General features: G+C 49.0%; 1 protein-coding gene across 4 annotated transcripts in view; it reads left to right on the top strand.

The window, feature by feature from the left end:
• The window catches only part of DENND1A (DENN domain containing 1A), a 493,327-nt gene that overhangs the window by 408,713 nt on the left and 64,264 nt on the right, over nucleotides 1-20,350 (top strand). For all 4 annotated transcript variants that reach the window (XM_012771853.2, XM_012771851.2, XM_012771850.3 and 1 more), the window contains exons 14-17: nucleotides 15,176-15,280; nucleotides 15,623-15,710; nucleotides 17,150-17,190; nucleotides 19,561-19,632. In XM_012771853.2, coding sequence (XP_012627307.2) covers nucleotides 15,176-15,280; nucleotides 15,623-15,710; nucleotides 17,150-17,190; nucleotides 19,561-19,632 — 306 coding nt within the window. The remainder of the gene's footprint in view (nucleotides 1-15,175; nucleotides 15,281-15,622; nucleotides 15,711-17,149; nucleotides 17,191-19,560; nucleotides 19,633-20,350) is intronic.

The following is a 20,350-nucleotide window of genomic DNA, read 5'->3' as shown; positions in this document are numbered from 1 at the left end:
GCAAGCCAGTCTCGCCACTCACTGTGGAAATGACCTTAAGCTGCTTAATGAAATACCCTGCCCTCAATTTCTTCATCTGGAAATGGAGGGTGGTGAGAGCGGCTTCCTCGGGGTGTTGTGAGATCGAGCCTGTCCAGAGATGCCTGATAGTTTCATTGGCACGTGGGTCACTTGCTCTGTGCAAGGTTCTGCCCAGGGCACTGGGGACACCATGATGAGGACCAGTGGCAGAGCCACTGCCCTCTCGGTACTGCAGTCTGTCTAGGTCAGGCCCACAGCCGAGCAAGACCACCTGGGTTCACATCCTGCCTGTGTGAACCTGGGGAAGCTGCCTCACGTCTCTGTACCTCCGTTTCCCAATTGTAACATGGACACAGCAACAATATCTACCTCATGGGGTTGTTATGAGAGTTAAATGAGTGAATACATGTAAAACACCTAGAAAGGTACCTGACACGTGGTGGGCACATAGAAGTATCTGCTGCTCTTATTACTGCTGTACCACCACCACCTGCCACCCCTGGCTCCCACATGCACTAGAATCATGGGAGCAGCTTTGTAAAGGTCTGAGCCCTGGCCCAAAAATGTGTATGAAAAAGAATCTCCCTAGGTGAGTCTTCATGTATTCCCAGATGTCGAAACCACTGATCGAACTGATCAAAAATGTTAGCTTCCAATACCGGTAAGGAAGCTGAAACTCAAGAAGCACAGACCCAAGAGGACACAGCTAGTAAGCTGGAGAACTGGAACACCTTTGAAGGTTGGTGACCCCACATCCAGGTTCTTGGGCCAACATTTGTCCAAGATCAGCCAGCCAATATGCAAGATCTGGGTTTTCCACGCCTTTGTGACCACTTCCCATGTTATAGAGTCCAGTAGAACTGAATCCGCTGTTTGGTCTGGTGAAAACCATCTTTTGGATAAGGAAATCCCTATATCTCACATATTAAGACATTTACCAAGTATTTTAACTGGGAATCCCCCAAATATTTAGAGTCTGCCAGCCGTTACACTCCCTAGAGGAGTCATATAAGTTGTCGTCTCCCCAAACGATCACTTTACCTACATCTGCAGATGCGGGAGCATTTCATGCCACTCTGGCACTCTATCCGGGCGACTCTTATAATTAATATTTACTTAAAACAATCATTAGTCTCTGCTGGGCGACATTAAACCCACGTTAGCAGTATTTTTAGCCAGGCCTTCCCCACACCTGCGATGGCAGGCGAGTGCGCAGCAGCGGGAACCCCTGCCGTGCTTTATAAATAATCCTGCCTGCACCTGGACCACGCAGGCAGCGGGCCAGGGGTCCTGGGACGGGGTCCTGGTGTGCTCCTGGAGCTGCCCACGCTTCCAGTGGGGGTCCTTGCCTCCCTTTTCTTCCCCTGAGACCGTGTGACATGTGTGCCCCAGGCTAGACCCACAGAAAAGGTGCAGTTTTTCCTGAAATGGTCAAGGATTTCTCCAGTAAGGGAGAAGAGGATCTTAATGACAGCTGTTTATTAGATGCTAACTGCTTTATGTTCTCATCGTGTGCTTTAAACCACTCAACAATGTGACCAGGTAGGTTCTATTAATATTTTATCCTGCTTTTCAAGAAGAGGAAACTGAGGCTTAGAAAAGGTGACTGTCTCCCCAAGGTCATGCAGCCAGCAAGGGGGATTCTAACTCGGTCCACCTGAACCCATGCTTTTCAGTGCACTCTTCCTCATCCTAAGTCTTATTTGATTCCATCAAATGAACAAGGAGAAGGGAAATGGAACTAATGCTTATTGAGTGGCTACTGTGTGCTGGGCAGTTTACATACATTGCCCCAGTTAATTCTCACAACTGGAATAACTTCATGGGCGGTAAGAATGATCATTCCCATTTTACAGATGAAGAAACTGAGGCTCCAGAGAAATTTTAAGTTACTTATATGAGATCACACTGCTAATAAGCATCAGAGACAGGATTCACACCCCAGCCTGATGCTCCAACATTCGCCTTACAATGTGAGTGATAAAATTGAGTTTCATACAGACCCAAAGATTTTTATCATTTTCTTACCACGCTGATATGAACTTGCTTTCTTTCTCTCTGTTTTTTGTTTGTTTTTTGGAGATGTCTTGCTCTGTCTCCTGGGCTAGAGTATAGTGGCATTATCATAGCTTACAACAACGTCAACCTCCTAGAGTCCAGAGTGATCCTCCTGCCTCAGCCTCCCAAGTAGCTAGGACTACAGGCATGTACCACCATGCACGGCTAATTGATATGAGCGTTCTGCTTAAAGTTTTTGAGATTTAAAAAGAATTTTTATCCAAGTCAAAAATTATCATAATATTAAATAATAACTAATATTTATATAGAGTGGTATAATTGTCAAGGTTCTTCTATTATCTAATCCTTAAAATAATGCCATGGAAATAGGAGTTACTAATACAAACCCCATTTTACAGAGTGGTAAACTGAGCTTGGAGAGATCGAGTGCATGCCCCAGGCCAGTACCAGCAGAACAGGAGCTCAGCCACCAAAGCCTGTATTCTGCCCACACTAGGCACAGCATTGCTCCCAGGCCCAGATCTGTTAGATGTGGCCTAAAGAGTGAAAGATTTAGACACTTTTCACCGAGAAAGAGTTGGGGGGAGGCTGGCAGCAGGGAAACCTGGCCCTCAAGGACCTCTTCATTAAAGGTGGTGACATCTCATCGCCCACAGGAACAGGCCGGGAGTTGTGATGGTCAGAGAACTACAAAAATAGCAGCCCTCACCCTGCTTCCTACACAAGAGGAACTGGTGGTTCCAGGGCAGATAAGAATGACTTTACAAGATGAAAATGATCCATGAGGGCACGCAGGTCTGGAGGGGAGCGGAGTTGGCATTTTTTGGCCCTGCAAATAGCTGCCCATCTGCTCTCTGTCAGAATATGTTAGGAGTGCATCTGGATTGCTGCCCCTGAGTCTCGGCTCCAGGCTGGTCATGTGGTTGTCTCCACGACAACTCCAGGAGCGGTGTAAACTGCTGTGCTTGGAGCCAGATGCTGCTCTGCACATGTGGTCTAATTAGACGGTGTTCCCTGCCTCCCTCCGCCCTCCCCTGCCCCTCCCAGCGCACACACTACATTCTCTCTCTTCCCTCCCTCCTGCCCTCTAACCCTCCTCCCTGCATCCTCAGTCTGTCTGGTTCTCCACCCGACTTGCCTCTTCCTCAGAAGGGTTCCCGTTGCCTGCTCGGCAGTAGAATAATTCATGCAAAGAGCTTTGGAGCACCCGCTCGGACCCAGGCTCGGGGCTAGGGGCTGGAGGTGCAGAGGGCAGTCAGACACCACCGAGCCTTCGAGGAGGCCACTATCTAGTGAGGGAACCAGCGGGAAGCCAGGCGAGGCGACAAATGGTAGTAAAGGCTATAGCAGAGGTGAGCATAGGGCTGAGGAACCCAGAGGAGGGACACCTAACTCAGCCCGAGGCAGGGAAGAAGCGTCCCAGGGCAGTTGGCCCTGAGTTAATCCACAAAAGGCCAGGGAGACTTCCCCAGCCTGAGAAAGCAGGGGCAGGAGAAGCACAGGCCAAGGCGGGAGACCTGCAGAACCGTCTGGAGAACTGTAGCCAGCTCTGTGTTATGGAAATGCGGGCTGTTTGGGGAATGAGGCGCTGTGGTCAGCACGGTGGGCAGGGTTATGCCTTGGGGGGCTTCTCCCAGCTCCACAGCCCGCTTGGCTCGCAGGCACTGGGGACCAGGGAAGGGAAGGGACTCGAAGGCAGCTGGGGCGGCTGGGGGAGAGCTGCCAGCAAGGTGCTGAGCAGTTATTTTTGTGTATCTGAGGGTCCAGCATCCACCACTTCTTGGCTCTCTGGCTCTCAGAGAAGATACCCCCAAATGAGGAAGGAGAAATAATCCAGCCTCTCCCGCATTCACCATGTCTGTGACACACCACCAACCCCAGTGACACACTCCGCATGGCAGGCAGGCTGCCCTTCCTGTGCCCACCACCTGCTTTCCATCTAGCTAGCGCATGTTCCTCCCTGGCACTTGGTTTTTACGTCACCTCCCCAGCCGCACAGCCTTTCCCAGAACCTACCCCACCCAGACAGAGTCACCTCAGTCACAGGTATTTGTTAAATGACAGGTAAAAAAGTCCCGTCCAAGACGTTCTGCCCAGCTCTCAAAGGGCATCTAAAGGGGCCGTGAGGGACATTGACCTCTATGGAGCACCTGCTGTGTGCCACACAGTATTAGCACCTTGACAAACACTGTAATTTTCAGCCTCACAATATAAGTGGGTGATCCCCCGGTTCAGAGCCGAGGAAACTGAGGCTCAGAGAGCCTCGCCGCCTCCCTGTTCCTGGAGCTCCAGCTGCACCCAGCCCCTCCGCAGCCTCCAGCTGTACGTGACCCCCATCCAGAGGCTCTGGACGCCTTGGACTGGGATCGCATCTGCGGCTCATGGAAAAGGACGTGTTTGTGTGGAAAATAGTCTGCTGTGCCTTGGGTTTCGCAGAAACACAGAGGAAAACCATGTTGGGGCTCCTGAGCACACTCAGGGCTCTGGGCTGTCGAGGGAAGAGCCAGGGCTCTGGGGTCACACTGACTTAGCGTGCAGCTCTGGCTCTTCCAGCTCTGTGGCCTTGGGCAGGGCTCGTCCCTCCGCTGCAGGATGAGGACACGGGGCCTCCCTGGATGGGGCTGGCAGGAGACAGTCGCCGTGTGCCTGCAGCGTCCGCGCCGGGCAGCAGAAGGCAGCTCTGGTGGAGGCGCCTTCCATGGCTTTCTCTGAGTCACGGCCTCGCTCCCGCTGACCTGCTCCATGTCCTGCACGATGGTGCGTGTCACGTGCACTGAAACAGGGCCGCTTGAAGTAGTCACTTAACATGTGCTTCAGGCAGGGAACTGCCGTAATTTGGGGTGGAAAACTGATCTTTTTCAAGCCCTGCCCCAAGCATGTCACGTGAATCAGCTGGTGGTCCCCACACAGCCCTGTGAAGTGGGAAGTAGCTCCCCCATGTCTCTGAGGCTCAGGGCCTGCCCCGAGTTCCAGACAGGTGGGCGGCAGAGCCTGCGTTCCCACTACGTCCTTTCTCCATCTCCGACTCCCGGCGAGGGCTGCGCGTCAGGCACGTTCTCTGTGAGGGCCGCGGCAGACCTCCCGGAGAAAGGCCTTTCTCCGTCTGGGAACAACACGTTAGCATTAGGAAGTACCTTGAAGATGCTCCAGCCTTCCCATTTCACAGAGGAAGAAGCTGAGGAGACCCAGACAAGGAAAAGGAGTTGGGCTGGGTCAGGTGTCTGGCGCTTCTCCTTGTCCTCGTTCCACTTCTCAGTGCCGCCACGTGTTCATGACTGGAAACTTCCTCGCACAGCCTCCCGAGCACCAGGCTGCGCCAGGCACCAGAGCCTCAGCTCTGGACCAGTGACGTTCAGGAGAGGAGTGACAATAAGTAAGGGAATGGGGCAGGGATAATAAGCCCCAAATTCGGTGTGTGGACAGGGCCGTGCCCCCAGGGGACTGACTGGTGGGCAGCACATCCTAGGCAGGCTCGGAGGGTTGGGATGTTTCGTCTCTACAGACTAACTTGTGCTGCTGCATTATCACCCTGTCCTTTCACTTGTGACCTATGAGTCCCATATTCCTGTCATTGTAGCTAATGTTGGTTCTCCCATCAGTCACTTTGCAGGTGGGTTTCTGTTTCTACCCGGGGGTCCACCAGGCCCCCAACGCCGTCCTCTCTCCACTGTCCTCTCCCAGACTCTGTTCTCTGCACTCTCCAGAAGCTGAAATTCTCACTCTGGTCCCTTTGGAGCATCCTTTCTCGACTTTGGAATGCAGAGTCTGGTCCCCAGGGACAGTGAGGCAAGCTCCGCCACTGCCCGGGTGGTTGAGCCTACAGGTGTTTGATATTGGGATCTGAGCGTGTCCCCTCTGGTTTCCGGACCAGGGAGAGAGTTGTCGCTCTGCTGCAGCACAGGTGGTCACTGTCTCTCTCACATCAGCTCCCACCTGGCACCAGCTGCTGCCCCACACACTCACCCTGTGTAACGGTATTAAATGCTTAGAGCTCGAGGAGGATAGTATTTCCGTCGTATCAGTAAGAAACGGAGGCTCCAAGAGGTGAAATGGCACACGGTGGAGCCGGAACTCACAGTCATTACTCCAAAGCCCACTCTCTTTGACACTACCTTATAATCCATCTCTTTGAATTGCTGCTAGAACAGCCCCAGGTGGCCGTTAATATGTCAAATACAATCTTGTGATTATTTCTCTTAATCAAAAAGAAAGAACATGTGTTGCATGAGCCCTCGGGCTAGACAGAATTCACTTCAAACTCTGGCCCTGCCATTGACCAGCTCTGCAACCTCAGGCAGGTGATGTCATCTTCTGGAGCCTTGATTTCCTTGTCTGTACAATGGAGATGGTCGTCATACCTACCTCACGGTGCTGTGAAGAATAAGTGAGATAACGCATGGAAAACCGCCCGGCACCGGGGTAGGGCGCAGCAAGTGGTAGCTGTTTTTAATCACTGCACCTGCTTTCCTCTTCGTGCCGATTCCCATCTGCATTTCTTATGGGAAGAAAATCTTAAGCTAGTATGCATGAAGACCAACTTCATTGTGTCTCCTCGGCTTCCGCAGGCCTCCCAGCTCATCTGCCGTTCCTGCGCTAATCAGAATTTCCTGACTTCTCCCTGTTTGTCTCGGTTAATGCAGAAGGAAGGGGCTGCTGGCACAGAGGAGCCGAGGCATGGGCTGACACGCCTGTGATTTGAATGTCTTTACTGTAATCTAGCGAGCGCGTGCGGGGGCTTCTGTCAATACCGGAGCGGCTGGCCAGAATGGGCAAATAGCGTCAGCCCAGCCACCCCTGCCCCTGCAAATCAGCAGAGCAGCTCTTGTCGGACACCCACATTTCGCCTAACTTAAGTCATCCGAACAGTGAGCTGGCTTCACGATGAGACATTGATTCTTTGTTTAGGGCTTGTTATAGTGAGAAAGCTGGGCCCGGGCTGGGAGTCTTTCTCCGACATGCCTTGGCTACTGCACAAAAGGTTCAGAAAGCTGTGTTAGTCCTGTCACCCCAAAATGTGGCTTGGCCCAGCCCAGCCAGAGCCAGAGTCATTTGACTGTGGCCGTGCAGTGCTGCCCTCCCCAAGTCCACCTGGTGGTCCTGAGATTGCTAGTGACCCGAGTCCGGGAACCTGCACCACATAGTGCCCCTGAGCGTGGGCGGAGAGTGCGTGTGGACTGGGGAGTCACTAGACCCCTGAGCTCTGGGCCCTTAGGCAGCACACTTCCCCTCTGTGGGCATCTTTTCCTCATCTGTACAATGGGACTAATTTAGGAGATCTCGGAGCTCTGGTGGGGATTCAGTGAGGGGAAGGTCGCGGGTTGTCTGGTCCACAGCAAGCGCTCAGCTGACATTGGCTCCTTCTCCCTGCACGCATGCCTGCTTCTGGCCAGCCTGAAGTCATTGTCCTTTGACCCTGCTGGCCACATGCTCCCCGCCTTCCGGGAAATAAGGATTTGGCATTGTCTAGACCGGACACCACACTGAGCCTTTTTCCGTTTCTACTGGGAATCCAACCTGGTTCCAGGAGAAGGCCTCAGGCCAGCTCAGCCCGACCCTCCCAGCTCCAGGAGTGCTGCTGAGGCCCCGCAGAGAATTGGGACGTATTTAAGCAAAACGTAACTGAGATGAAACTGCTGGTGATAAATGAGCCAAATTCCCCAGATTTCTTCAATCTTAAGCTTTAAAAAACAACTGTTGATTGCTCCAGGCTCTGTGCTAGTCACTTTCACCTAAACCAGTGGTTGTTAGCCTTGGCTACACTGGGGTCAGTTGAGGACTTTTAAAAACTGTGGTCCTGGAATTGGGGATTTTGAAAGTGCCCCTGGCGATTCTAATGCACAGCCAAAGTTGAGAACTATTAACCTACACCGCCCCTTTCATCCCTACTTAAACCCCCAGCAATCCCAGGAGGCAGGTAGCTCTCCCCTCCTTACAGGTGATAAGGATGAGGATCCGAGAGGTGCTGTCACTTGCCCAAGGTGGCACACAGGGACAGCAAGGAGCAGAGCTAGGACTGGAACCCAGCTGGGTGTCCCGTGCCCCCATCTGCCTCTTCCTGGAGTGACCATGAATCAGAGCCTGCCCTCTAGGAGCTTGCAGTGCACTGAGGACAGTCTGCCTGGGTGCAGTGGCGTTTGTGTGGACACTGAGGAAGAGCCTGAAGGCATCAAGTGAGGTTCTCCCAGGGAGGGAGCGAGAGGAAGGCAGGCAGAGGTAGGCGTGCACAAGGCGGCTGGCGTGTGGTGGCAGTCCCGGATCTCTGGAGGAGAGACGTGTGGACGAGGCGGACGGGATGCCATCAGCAGGAACAGCCAACTGGGGAAGGCTGCGTAGAGCCTGAGTGTCATGCTCTAGAGCTTAGAAACCCCTACTTCCACCGACCCACAGACCTGCCTGAAGTTTTTGCGCCCTGCTAGGTCCCAGTGACAAACAGAAGCAGCCCTAGGGCTGCCTACTGAGTACATAAGCCTTGAAAAGGGAGGGGAGAAAAGTTTGGTTTTCCCCAAGTTTGAGCCCCAGGTTTGGTTTAATACTCTGCTGTGACCATCCTGAAACTCTTAACACTTTTACCTTTGAACCGGTGTTTTGTACATCGAGTCCAATGGAGCAATAGGGCACAGATGTGAGCAAAGGAGACGTGCACAAAACTTGTGTCTCTGCAGAGCCTTGCCCTCCCAGTCCCATGGGGCTTTCCGATGTCTAGTGGCAGGGAATCCCAGTGGCCCTGTGGTGCCTAGGACTTCAGTAGGACTCAAAGTGCTCGCAAGGTAAAGACGTCTGTGTCTGCGGCTGAGCAAGTAGGGCACCGCCAGCCGCAAGAGGCCACACTTTTATCAGAACCAGAACTTGCTTCAAATGCAAAAAGAAGGCAGTGGCGTTCTAAGAAACAAATGACTGTGGAAATCTATTAATATCATGTTCATTTATGTCACTTTGTACTTAGCCAGCCACTTACCCTGAAAATTATGACATGGAAGGAAAAGAAAAGATAAAACAACCATGGCTCCCTTTCCTTTCTCATCAGTAGGCTGAGAGAGTGGAGAATGTGTGTATATCGAGAAGTGAAATCAACAGCTGAGTTAGTTTTGTGCGGCATTTCCACTGCCTGGTGAGCACAAAATACAGATGCACATACAAGCTACAAAATCTGATTCCACGGATGAGTTAGCATTTCAAACTGGCATTGTACAGTGTAAAGTTGAATAACAAGAGTTTGTGCAAATAATTTAATTTTTTTCTTAGGATGACATTAAATAGTAAATTTTAAACGGCATGGTAGATCTAGAAGGGAGACCATGAGAGAAAGAAAAAAGCTTAATGTTTTAGTGTGGCACTTTTATGTTTTAACAGAACTTTTTTTCCTGTGTATTTATTTTGTTCTGGGCCCCACAAATTATGTTGCCAACCCTGGTAAGACCCAATCTCTGCCCTCAAGGAAAACAGTTATTTGTTGAAAGTCTATTGTAGAAGAATCTATCTGTTGTCATGTATTTTAATTTTTAAAGCAGCCCTGTGAGATAGGCCAGTGTTGTGTGGTTGTCACAGATGAGGAAGGACAAGTTAAGTCACCTAGGAATACAGAGCTAGTACAGCCGGAGTCAGGGTTCAAGTGCAGATCTTTTGACTCCGAGACATGTTCTCTCCACCATGTTGTGTCACTTTAAATGGACCAAATCAAAACAAAGTTTTAAGTTTCTATAAAGATGCCTTTACCAAAAAAAAATCAAAGACAAAACCCAGCCCTCTGGTATGCCAGTTGTCACACAGGAGTTGTTTGTTCCCTGAACTAGACAGGATTCCTTGATAATAGGAGCTTTTGTAACTTTTTATTGTGGGAAAATTTCAAACTTATGCAAAGTATATGAACCCCCATGTACCCATCTCCCAGTTTCCACAGCCATAAATATTCTGTCATTCTGTGTATGTAAGATTTTTTAAAAATTTTAATTATGTTTAAATATACATAAATTTACCATCTTAACCACTTTAAGTGTACAGTTCAGTGTCATTAAGTACTTTCACATTGTTTGTACAACAATCACCACCCCTCCATCTCCAGAACTTTTAAACATACCCATTAAACAAGCCCATCTTCCCCTCCCCCCAGCCCCTGGCAACCTCCATCCTTTCTGTCTCTACGAATTTGACTCCCCTAGGTGCCTTGTACAAGTGGAATCATACAGTATTTGTCTGTTTGTGACTGGCTTATTTTACTCAACATAACATCTTCAAGGATCATTTATGTTGTGCATGTATCAGAGATTTCTTCCGTTTTAGGGTTGAATAATATTTCATCGCGTGTATGTACCACATTTGTTTATCTGTTCATCCATAGATGGACACTTGGGTTGCTTCTGTCTTTTGGCAATTGTGAATAATGCTGCTATGAACATAACATTCTGCCATTCTTGTATCATCTGTAATTTCATCCACTCCCCACCCCCTATTCACTTATTACTATTTATAGAACTACATTCTATTCATCTTTTTGTTCCCCTAACATGGAGCCTGGCACATAGTAGGTGTTTTAAAAATGTTTGGATATAAGGATAGATCTTCCAAAATTATTGTTTTTTTAAATTTTAATCAAGGTTTATAATACAGATATGGCTCCTTTTTCTCTTAGAATCTCATAGTAAAGGTGCACACAAAATTTTGATAAAAATTAAATTTGTAAAGGAATATACAAATTTAACACTAAGTATGGGTCCACCGAACAAGGAAAGTTGCTGAAAAATCTGATGAGAGCTGTTTTATTTTTATGCCAGTACTGACCACACTGTGGATAAAGTCATTTAGTTCTGGAAATATCAAAAACCTTGGAATCACCAACTTCATTTACCTCTTCACAAAGATTCAACTCATTAGTGATGGAGTTTTCAATTGATTCCATATGTCAAGAAGATAATCTGGGAGTAAAACTTGTCATTTTGTAACAAAGTTCTTGCTAGGGTTAAGCAGCTGTGCTTTACTGTCCTTCGGGTCATAGATGGAAAATTCTGCTAATGCGATCTAAGCTTGAATGCTCACGGCCTGAATTCCCTGAATTAACGTTGCTACCAGCCAGTAGCCCCCGTGCCTAGAGTGTCACCTAAGAAGACAAAAGGTTTAATCAGTCTAATAAGAGAACTAAATCAGCACTTCTTAGAAAGGAAGGGACTAACCAGACACCTTGCCTTGTTCTCCTCCACGGCAGAGCGAAGTGGGGGGCGGGGGGGGGGGGACAATTTCAGGGGCAAGACGGGGTGGACAAGCTGGTGGAAATGGCTTTGTGTCCTTGCCTTGGGCCTGTAGCAGAAAGAGCCTCGGCAGCCGTTTGCTTCCCCCAGGAGCTGTCTCTGCGGAGACTGCTGCTTTAAGTGTCTGGGAGAACCTGAAAGGTTCCAATTTTGAAAAGAACTCTCCAGATCTCTGGCTGTCTGAGGGCAGACAGGACCGAGGCCTCAGAGAAAAGCTGAGTCTGCAGTGGGCCACGTGCGTGCTGGTAACACCTGGGCTTTGGAGGCCCCTCGGTGTTAACCCTGGATCTGCCGTGTACGGGTTCTGTCACTTTGGGCAACTTTCCTTACCTCGGTTATTCCTCCGTAAAATTTAAGCATAATTCCTCTATCCTTAAAAGTTTTCAGAATGGCAGAAAGAGTTGTGAAGCGCATAGCACAGCGCCTCACACAGGACCTGTGATCAGATGAGGCAAACTGTGATTACTGCCGTTGTCTTAGAAGGCGAGTCACTCCAGGAGAACGAGCCCTCTGCGCCTGTTGCCATTCAGACCTTTATACATCACTGTGGGTGACGGCGGTGTCACTGCCTTTCAGCAGGATTAGGATAAAAGAGTTGGGCCCTGAACAGACGGGGTTTGCTCGCCTAGCTCCTGTTCACCCTTCCAGGCTCAGCTGAAAAATGTCCACTTTTCATCACGTTTTCTGACCTGCGCCCCTGGGGGGATTAGCCTTTTCCTCTTTGGACTCCTGTGGGCATTTTGTCCCGCCCCAGTCGCACTACGCAGTGCAGCAGTAGTTTTTCCAGGTCTGATTGACACATCTGATGTTGTTCTTTAAGCTCTTTTCAGAAAAAGCCCTATTGTCCCTTTTCCCCTGAATTTTTCCCATCCATGCCCATGTCCTCTTGCCTGTTCTTGTGGCACAGAGTCTGATCCGTGGGGAAGTCACTTCCAGTAAGTAGACAACAGGCCCCAATGTTCATGTCTCCCCAAAGATGAGATTCTTTCTGCTCTCCAGCAGCTAAGTCCTGCCTCAGGCTACCCTTACGTACAAATCTGGTTGCAAACTCTCAGAATTTATCAGTCCCTCAGCAGACTTCTTCCTGGCAGCAATGGGCCAAAGCTCCAGGAGTGAATGTTAACAACTCCAACGAGCATCTCTGAGCAGCTCGAAACTCCCCGGACACACGTGTCACTCACCTGGCATCGTGCTCTGAGACCTCTTTACCGTCAGCCAAGCAGTGTCAGCCACACCGAGACCACAGGGCTTGTGTGGCAGGAACCAGGGTGGAGCTCATTTTGAGGTTCTTTAACCAACATCCCTGAGCTTCTAATTGGGGTCTGGGCTCTGCGCTATCCCCAGGGAGTGTACAAACAAGTCCAGCCAGGGCCTCTGCCCTCTGGAGCTTCTGGTCAGAGAGGACCCCAATGAAGACTATCCTAGCACCCGGGGGTGCATGCAGCATTGTGGGAGCAGCGAGCAGGGATGAGTGACTGCTGCACAGAGGCCTGCATGTGCGAGGAAGAAAGTCTAGGCAGAAGGAATAGAACTGCAAAAGCAAGGAAGAAAGTGGGCAAGGGCATGGCATGTGATCAGGGAATGCGTTTGGAGCACTGGGTGTGTGGAACAGCAGAGGCAAAGTGACACAGAAGGACTCTGGGAAAGACAGCTAGGGTCAGCTTAGGGCTGGTGTGTTTGCCTGGTTAAGGAACTTTTTCTTCCTCTTCCATACAGCACCCTGGTGTATGCCACACACGATGACAGATGTACAATCTAGAGCAAAATAAGTACCGTTCCTGCCTGTAGGAAACATATAGTCTAGTGGAAAAAACAGACATTAATCAGATAATCTCACAAAGGTAACATCTGTGCAATCAAAGTTCTTGAGTTGGATAGTGACATGATCCAATCTGCATTTTAGAAAGCACTCTGGCCAGAAGAATTGGCATAGACTGGGTGGAACGAAACGGGGAGGGATGGAGAGTTAAACCTCTGCCACAGCTGTCCAGGCCTGCACCAAGGTAGTGGGACGGAGAGCGGGAGATGAGCGTGGGACGTTCCACACGTAAAATGGGAAGGGCTTGGGCAGTCTGATGGGCCTGCTATGATAGCTATGAATGATGGCACTTAAGAAAGAAAGGAAAACAGGTTTGGGGTACAGTCCTCATGGAGGTATTGATAATTGGGAGTTTTGACTATTTTGAGTTTGAGGTGCCAGGGGGCCATCCAGGTGGAGGTTGAGACGTATGAGTTCGAAGCTCTGGAAAGGTGTCTGAGCTGATAATATTTATCAGGAGTCATCAATGTATGAGTGACTCTGTGTGCGTGGATGAGATCAGCTGGAGAAGGAATTAATTGCCCTGCTGTGGCCCCAAGGGCGAGAAGCAAAACTTCCAAGCCACAAGAATGAAATTCTAGCTGGGTCTCTGGTTAGCACTAGCTGGTCTCACAGCTGTTGAGCATGGGAGATGTAAATCCATGCCAAAGTAATCCATGTCAAGAAAAGCTTTATCCCAAGGACTAGTATACTTCTTTTTTTTTTTCCTCATACACAATGTAAAGTTTGCATTGTTTTCCCTTCTTGCTTCAGCAGCCAGGAAGCTCTGAGCTAATTTTGTAACTTCATTTTAGAAACTATATAGGACCTACATATCCAGATATTCTTTTCCCAAATAAATACATTGTAGACATCTATGTATTTTCCAGCCCTGACTTTTTTCTTTATTGTTTTAGTTGCTCATGTAAGCTGCCTCAGATCCTTTGTGAAATTAGGTAGGGCACACCTGTATAAAAATAAATATTCCCCTTACCCTAATATTTTTGGATCATCTTTGTGGTTCTTGTGCAATAAGTCTGCCCAGTTGCTAATACTGGCTAGATTTAAGCAGTAGGAACTCTTAGAACTTACAGAAGCTAGGCAGTAAATTTAACACTCACATAACTCATTAAAACAGGATAAAAGTGGAACTTCAAACATCTCTGTGTTTGCTACCAAGTCTGTGAAGGGAGGGGGGTTTACCCTTAATTCAGCTCAAGATATAAAAGTCTGATCTTTCAGAATTGAGAATACACTGCTGAAATTAAAGACTTGTCTGTGTAAATAAGCGCTCCAAATGCGTTCAAAGAAAGATTGAGGTGTTAACTATATATGGACGGGATTTTTTTTTAAGTGTAGAGTATCATTTTCTTGACTCATAAAATGTAGTTTGGTGAAAGCAAACTTCCTTATCAAACAGCATAAGCACAAAATTGGCTGGATGGTAAATTTTATTTTTGGTCATCTCTGCTTTTTAAAATAAATAATTGCTTTAATTTTTAATTGCTATTGGTTAAGATCGCTGTGTAAATAGTTTTCAAACCATGATCTGTGGCTGGTGCCTTAGGGACAGCAAGGGTGCCCGGGATGTGAGGGACTGAGAAGGCGCCAAGCCAGGAGAACCTGGCCCCCAGCCCCGGCCCCCAGCTCCCCCGGGAGCAGCTGAGCTCTGCTTTACAGAGCACACGGTAGCAGGGCTCCTTGTGCATAAGGGTCCATCTGAATAAAGGGTTCCCCTCCTAAAAGTGAAAAGAAAAGTTTCAAAATCATCCTGTTGGAGGGCACATCCCACTCACTCGCTACTGGCATATGGAAGGGGTGGTGTGGGGGGGAAGGGGGGGTCGGTTCCAGCATAGAATTCCCTGTTGGAATTCTGTTAGTTCCTAAGCTGCCTCCTACCCTCTCTGTGACTTTTGGGGACAACTCTTCCTCCCTGAAACAGCTTCCTCGTCTAGAGAGGAGAAGGACTTCCTCGATAATAGCTACGTCCCCAATGAGGATGAGATAAATCAGATGTGGGAGCTCTGCCTGAAGGAGTGTAAGAACCGGCGGCTCTCGCTCCATGTGCTCACCCTCCTCTCCCCTCTCTATTGCCCAGGAGGAGCCGATCACCTTCTGTGAGGAAGCCTTCGTGTCCCACTATCGCTCCGGGGCCATGCGGCAGTTCCTGCAGAACGCCACGCAGCTGCAGCTCTTCAAACAGGTGCCTGCCCCGCCCGTGCTCCACCTGTGTCTGGCTCCCTGGCAGGGATTTCGGGTGGGACTCAGGCCCCAGGGGGAAGGGGATCAGGTGAAGAGGGAGGTCGGCAACCAGGCAGACCCTTTGCAAATCTGCCACATGGCTTTCCAAGTTATCGTAAACACGCAGCCAGCTTTTTAGAACTTTTATTGTTGAAACTCACTTTTTGAAAACTCACTTGTAATGGGCCTTTCCTAGCTTGGAAAACCTAAGATGTTCTCTAGGCACGCAGCAAGGTGACCACTGAATGGGTTTGTCCGCCTTTTCTTTGTGTAAGCAGCTGTGCTTTGTTCTTTCTTTCTGTAGTTTATTGATGGTCGATTAGACCTTCTCAATTCTGGTGAAGGTTTCAGTGATGTTTTTGAAGAGGAAATCAACATGGGCGAGTATGCTGGTGAGAAGCATCTCATTTTTCTTTCTGGGCTGGGGGCTGCTATAGATTAAGGGTATGTTTGGCAGGGAGTAGCAGTGACGACTTTTTCCTTTATTGGGGATTAGGAAGAGACTGATTTCAAACTGGGCCTTGAAATATCTGGAGAATTCCTCTTCATTTCTGATGAGATGCATATTGGCCCATGTGAAATCCTGTGGCCTGGGGCTCACTTGCTTCCCCTGGGTAGACAAAGTCTGGTTAGATGTGGTGACTAGCATGATGCAGTGGAAAGCACATGAAATATCAAATTAGGAGACCTGGATTGAAATCAGAACTATGCCTGCTCACTAGCTGAGACCTTGGTCAAGTCAGTTCACCTCTTTTAGCTAAAGTTTTTCTATCTATGCACCGAGAGTAACATTGCCCACCTCGTAGGATTGCTGTTGAGATTGAATCAGAATCCTTGAGGAAAGTTTGTACAGTCACCCAGGACAGTCCCTGGCACAGGGTCAACGTGCAGTAAATGTTTCTGTAAAATGTGAAAATTATAGCCAGGTGCTCAGTCTCTGCAGGTTTGAAAAACTGCAGGACTTTTCCCCTACAAAATGAGAAGGGCTTTTCTCAAGTTTTAGAGGAGGCATCTGAGAGGCGTTGATGACTGAGTTCTGAAAAGACAGGCTTTAGATTTTGTTACATTAAGCTCAGTTATTTGGAACTTCTAAAAGAGCTGTCTACTGATAAGAAGACCTCCTTACCCCACCAGATCGAAGGAACAGGGTTCACCAACAACACTGCTTTTTTCTTTCCCTCTCACTGTTCAAGTGTCTTGAGGGCTGAGTGTGTGTCCAGCAAGGTCCTTATTCTGGGACACACAGCCCTGGGGGTTCTCGCTCCGATGTGGCTCACAGTACTTCAGAGAGTATGCACGTCTGAGTGGGTATTATCATCCTAGAGGGCTGTTCAGAGAAAGGAGTAAGGAGAAGCTTCCACAGGAAAAAACATCTGAGCTGGCTGGAGAGTGTACTAAGCAGAGAAAGTAGAGAATAGTGACCAAGCAAGAGAACAACATTTACAAGGGCCTGGCGGACCAGGAGAATGCTGGTTTGGGGAACCCTCAGTAGCTCCTGGTGGTGGAGCCTAAGACCATGCAAAATGGCAGCACAGGGTGGAGAGGCAGAGGGTGGGGAGGCCAGGAGACAAGACTGGAGGAGTCTGACCTCCATCCAGTAGGCAATCGGGAGGCTTCTGAAGGCTAGGAGGCGGGACGTTGCTATGGTCCGCTCTGTTTGAGAAAGAAAACCTGTGGCGGCGACTCACTGCTGCCTCCTTTGGGGAGTGGAACACAGGAACCTCCATGTGGTTCTCTTCTGGCAGGTCCTGCACGCCGAAAGCAACTTAAAGCACTCCTGAGGGCAAATCACATCTTTAAATAATAGTTTCTCTGACTTCTCTTTCCCCAGGCAGTGATAAACTCTACCATCAGTGGCTCTCCACGGTCCGGGTAAGTGTACACCCAATTCCAAGCCACCTGGGCCACCTGCTTAGTCTCCCGGCAGCCCTCTGCTTCTTGGCCACCCACAAGGCTGCCACAGGCCAGAGTGCTGGTGTCTCTCAGCTGAGGATGCTTTTGTTTGTAAAGCCAGGCTATTCTCATGCCAGGAGACTAGAAGGATGGGACAGGCCAGAGCCTCCTCGTGGTGAGGGCAGAGAGAGGCTTCCCGCTCTTTGGGAAGCCTGGCCGAGGAGTACTGAGTGGAATGATGACGTCGCAGAGCATGTCTAGCGCCAGTGCAGTGGTCGTGGTCATGGGCAAGCAAAAAATGTGTCCCTCTTGTAATATTTTTCACAGGAAAGGCTCCTGGGAAGATGGAGGACACATGACCGAGAGATTTTTTTCATCTTCTCTCTGTCGTTGTGAACAATTTCTTGTTGTGTCGGGAGCCAGGTGCTTAGGGCTTCCGAAGCCTCTCAAGAATTCAGAATCTCGCCTTTCCTTTCCATCAGTTTATAACTGAGTGTGTGCTGAAGGCCTACTGTGTGCCGGGCACCGTGCTGGGTACTGGGGACGCAGCAGGGAGCAGGACACAGGCCCTGCCCGGGGGGACTCCCTGCCGTGGGGAGGCAGGCACGTAAACAGGCAGCCCCAACATAATGTGATAAGTGTTCTCTCCCGCTCGCGGGCCAAGTGCGCCGCTACCAAGGCGAGTCCCTTGGAAGTGGCTGCAGTTGGCCGAGAGTAAGCAATTCCTCGGTGAAAGACTTCCTTTGTTCCTCCTGTATGGCCAAACACAGCACTTGGCAAATCAGAGAGGAGCAATAAGGACTTGTTGATTGATTGATAAAGGGAGTTTCAATACTCCAAAGGACCATTTAAATAGGATACTGAGTAATTTTGGAAAGCAGTATGGAATAAATGAGTGGGTGAAAATTTCCTATTGTCCTACAACACAGAATGCTTTCTAGGTCAAATTGTAATGTTTTTAATTAAAGCTCAAAATTCCTAATGTGGGCAGTTACCACATATTGTGCTAAAAATTAAAGCAAATAATTACTATATCTTATCCTCTTACATACCCACTGGTTCCAGTGTCTCTCTATTCCAGTCAGTTTGCACCTGATCATGTGATACATTTGATTAAAAATCCTCCATAGCATAGACCCCTTAGCCTGGCATTCTGGGCCCTGCACGAGCTAACCCCATCTGGCCTCCCAGCCCACTTACCCCCCCCTCCCATGGTGCACTGCACATGCTACAGTAACCACTTGCTACATGGTGCACCGTGGCTTTTCAGCTTCTGCACTTTTTTATGTGCTATTTCCTGTCCCTAGAATGTTCTCCTTCTATCACCCACATCAACCCCTATACATCCTTCACGGACCAGGTCTCATGTTCCCAAGGCCTTCCCTGGTCTTCTGTGTCTCCGCACTCCTTGTGCACACAGTCCTTACAGCTGTCACCTCCTCATCACCTGCTTGTCAGTTATTGACCATGGAACCCCCCACCAACTGGAGTTTTTGGAGGCAGAGACCAGGCTTCCTTTGGCTCTGCGCCCTCTGAGCCTAACAGGGGCACCCGTGCAGTGAGCCCTCCCACCACGTCTGCAGGCACGAGACTGAAGATTCGTGAACACCTATGAAAACTTGGCCTGTGCGCTTCACCTCCTCCACCGCCTCCTTTATGTAGTGGGAAGGCCTTCCCTCCTCTTCCCCCTGCTCCTAAAAAAAAGTGAGCAAGAAGTTGGTGTGTTGGATTTATAGTAAAGCCATGGTGAACGTTTATGGCTATTCATTCTTTCCTTTTCTCAAGATTTAGATGTTAAGGAAAGCAGCCTACCAGAGAGATTTTAAAACACAGCACAGAAAACCGAGGTGAGGAAAGGAAGTTGCACGGGTGAGGGCAGCGTATTTCCCAGCGTTCTGCCTGATCAGGACCCCGTTTCCCACCCTGACTTGATGTCAGCTGTAGAGTCCATGGTTATTAAAGTTACCTGAGTATTGTCCGTGGTCACTGGAATTTCCTGAAAAGCCACAGAAGACTGTAAGGAAACCCTTGCCTCAGACAGCCTGAGATATGCCTCCCTTCCAGCCAGGGGACAGGTGCTGAGCAGAACACTGAGCCCAGGGTCCCCCCAACCTGGTTATCTCACTCCTCATCCCAAGGCCACACACCTACACCCTGCAGATACCCACCCAGAGCCATTCAGCCATAGCCATGACCGGAACTGTCCGGGACCAGTTACCATCTAGGCCTGTTTCTCTATTTGAATGACTCTTTGGAAAGTTGCTGAACTTGATTGACGAGAAGAGGTCTTTGTTGGTGTTGGCCTACTCTGTCTTCAGCCCAAATTGCTAATTGACATTTTTATTATAGAAAGGAAGTGGAGCAATTCTGAATACTGTAAAAACAAAAGCAAATCCGGCCATGAAAACTGTCTACAAATTCGTAAGTACTGGTCTTGGTCTCAAGATCCAAACAGTTCTGTTCCCTTAGCACGATGACACTCTTAAATGTATGTGATCTTCTATTGTGGAGAAGATCCAGGGGCTGCTGCACTGTTTCCCAAAGGTCTCAGTGCTCTTACAATTAGCACTGAGATTTTATGACCAGTTCAGTGACATTTTTAATTTACGATGTCACTGTTCACAGTTGCTGCAATAGAGAAATGGGAGGCTGCTGGTTTTCACTTTTAAAATGGTGGCTAATACAGTACATGGACAGCCCCCCAAAATAAAAAGTAAATAAATAAATGGTGGCTAAAATTCAGGCCACTCCACACCCACCTCCCTGAGACCCAGAGGCACGGTCTCTCGTGTATTCTGGCAAAGTTTTCCTACGCGTATCCCCAGTATTAGATCAAAAGGAAGAAGCTCCTTTGCAGGTTACTGAAGAGTGTTCGTGGTGGGATACACCCTTTAATTTTTGTCCCAAATTCTTCATCATCTCTCTCGTCACTGCCCTATAGGAAATGCATTATCTGTGAGACTCGTGCCCACAGCCGAGTGAAAATAGAACACGTCAGTTCCTGGTGCTCCGTCTTTCACCAGCCTCAAGTATTTTTTTCTTATGGTTTCTCTTGCTTGCTGATTTGACCCTGAGCCACTGAAGTAGGGTGGTTTTGTTTTATTTCCATTTTTAATTTTGTTAGTCCTCTCTGTGCTTA

This window comes from Microcebus murinus, chromosome 12, assembly GCF_040939455.1.
Source record: "Microcebus murinus isolate Inina chromosome 12, M.murinus_Inina_mat1.0, whole genome shotgun sequence".
Classification (NCBI taxonomy): domain Eukaryota; kingdom Metazoa; phylum Chordata; class Mammalia; order Primates; family Cheirogaleidae; genus Microcebus; species Microcebus murinus.
Note: the sequence above shows the minus strand (reverse complement) of the source record. Positions and strands in the feature narration are given on the sequence as shown.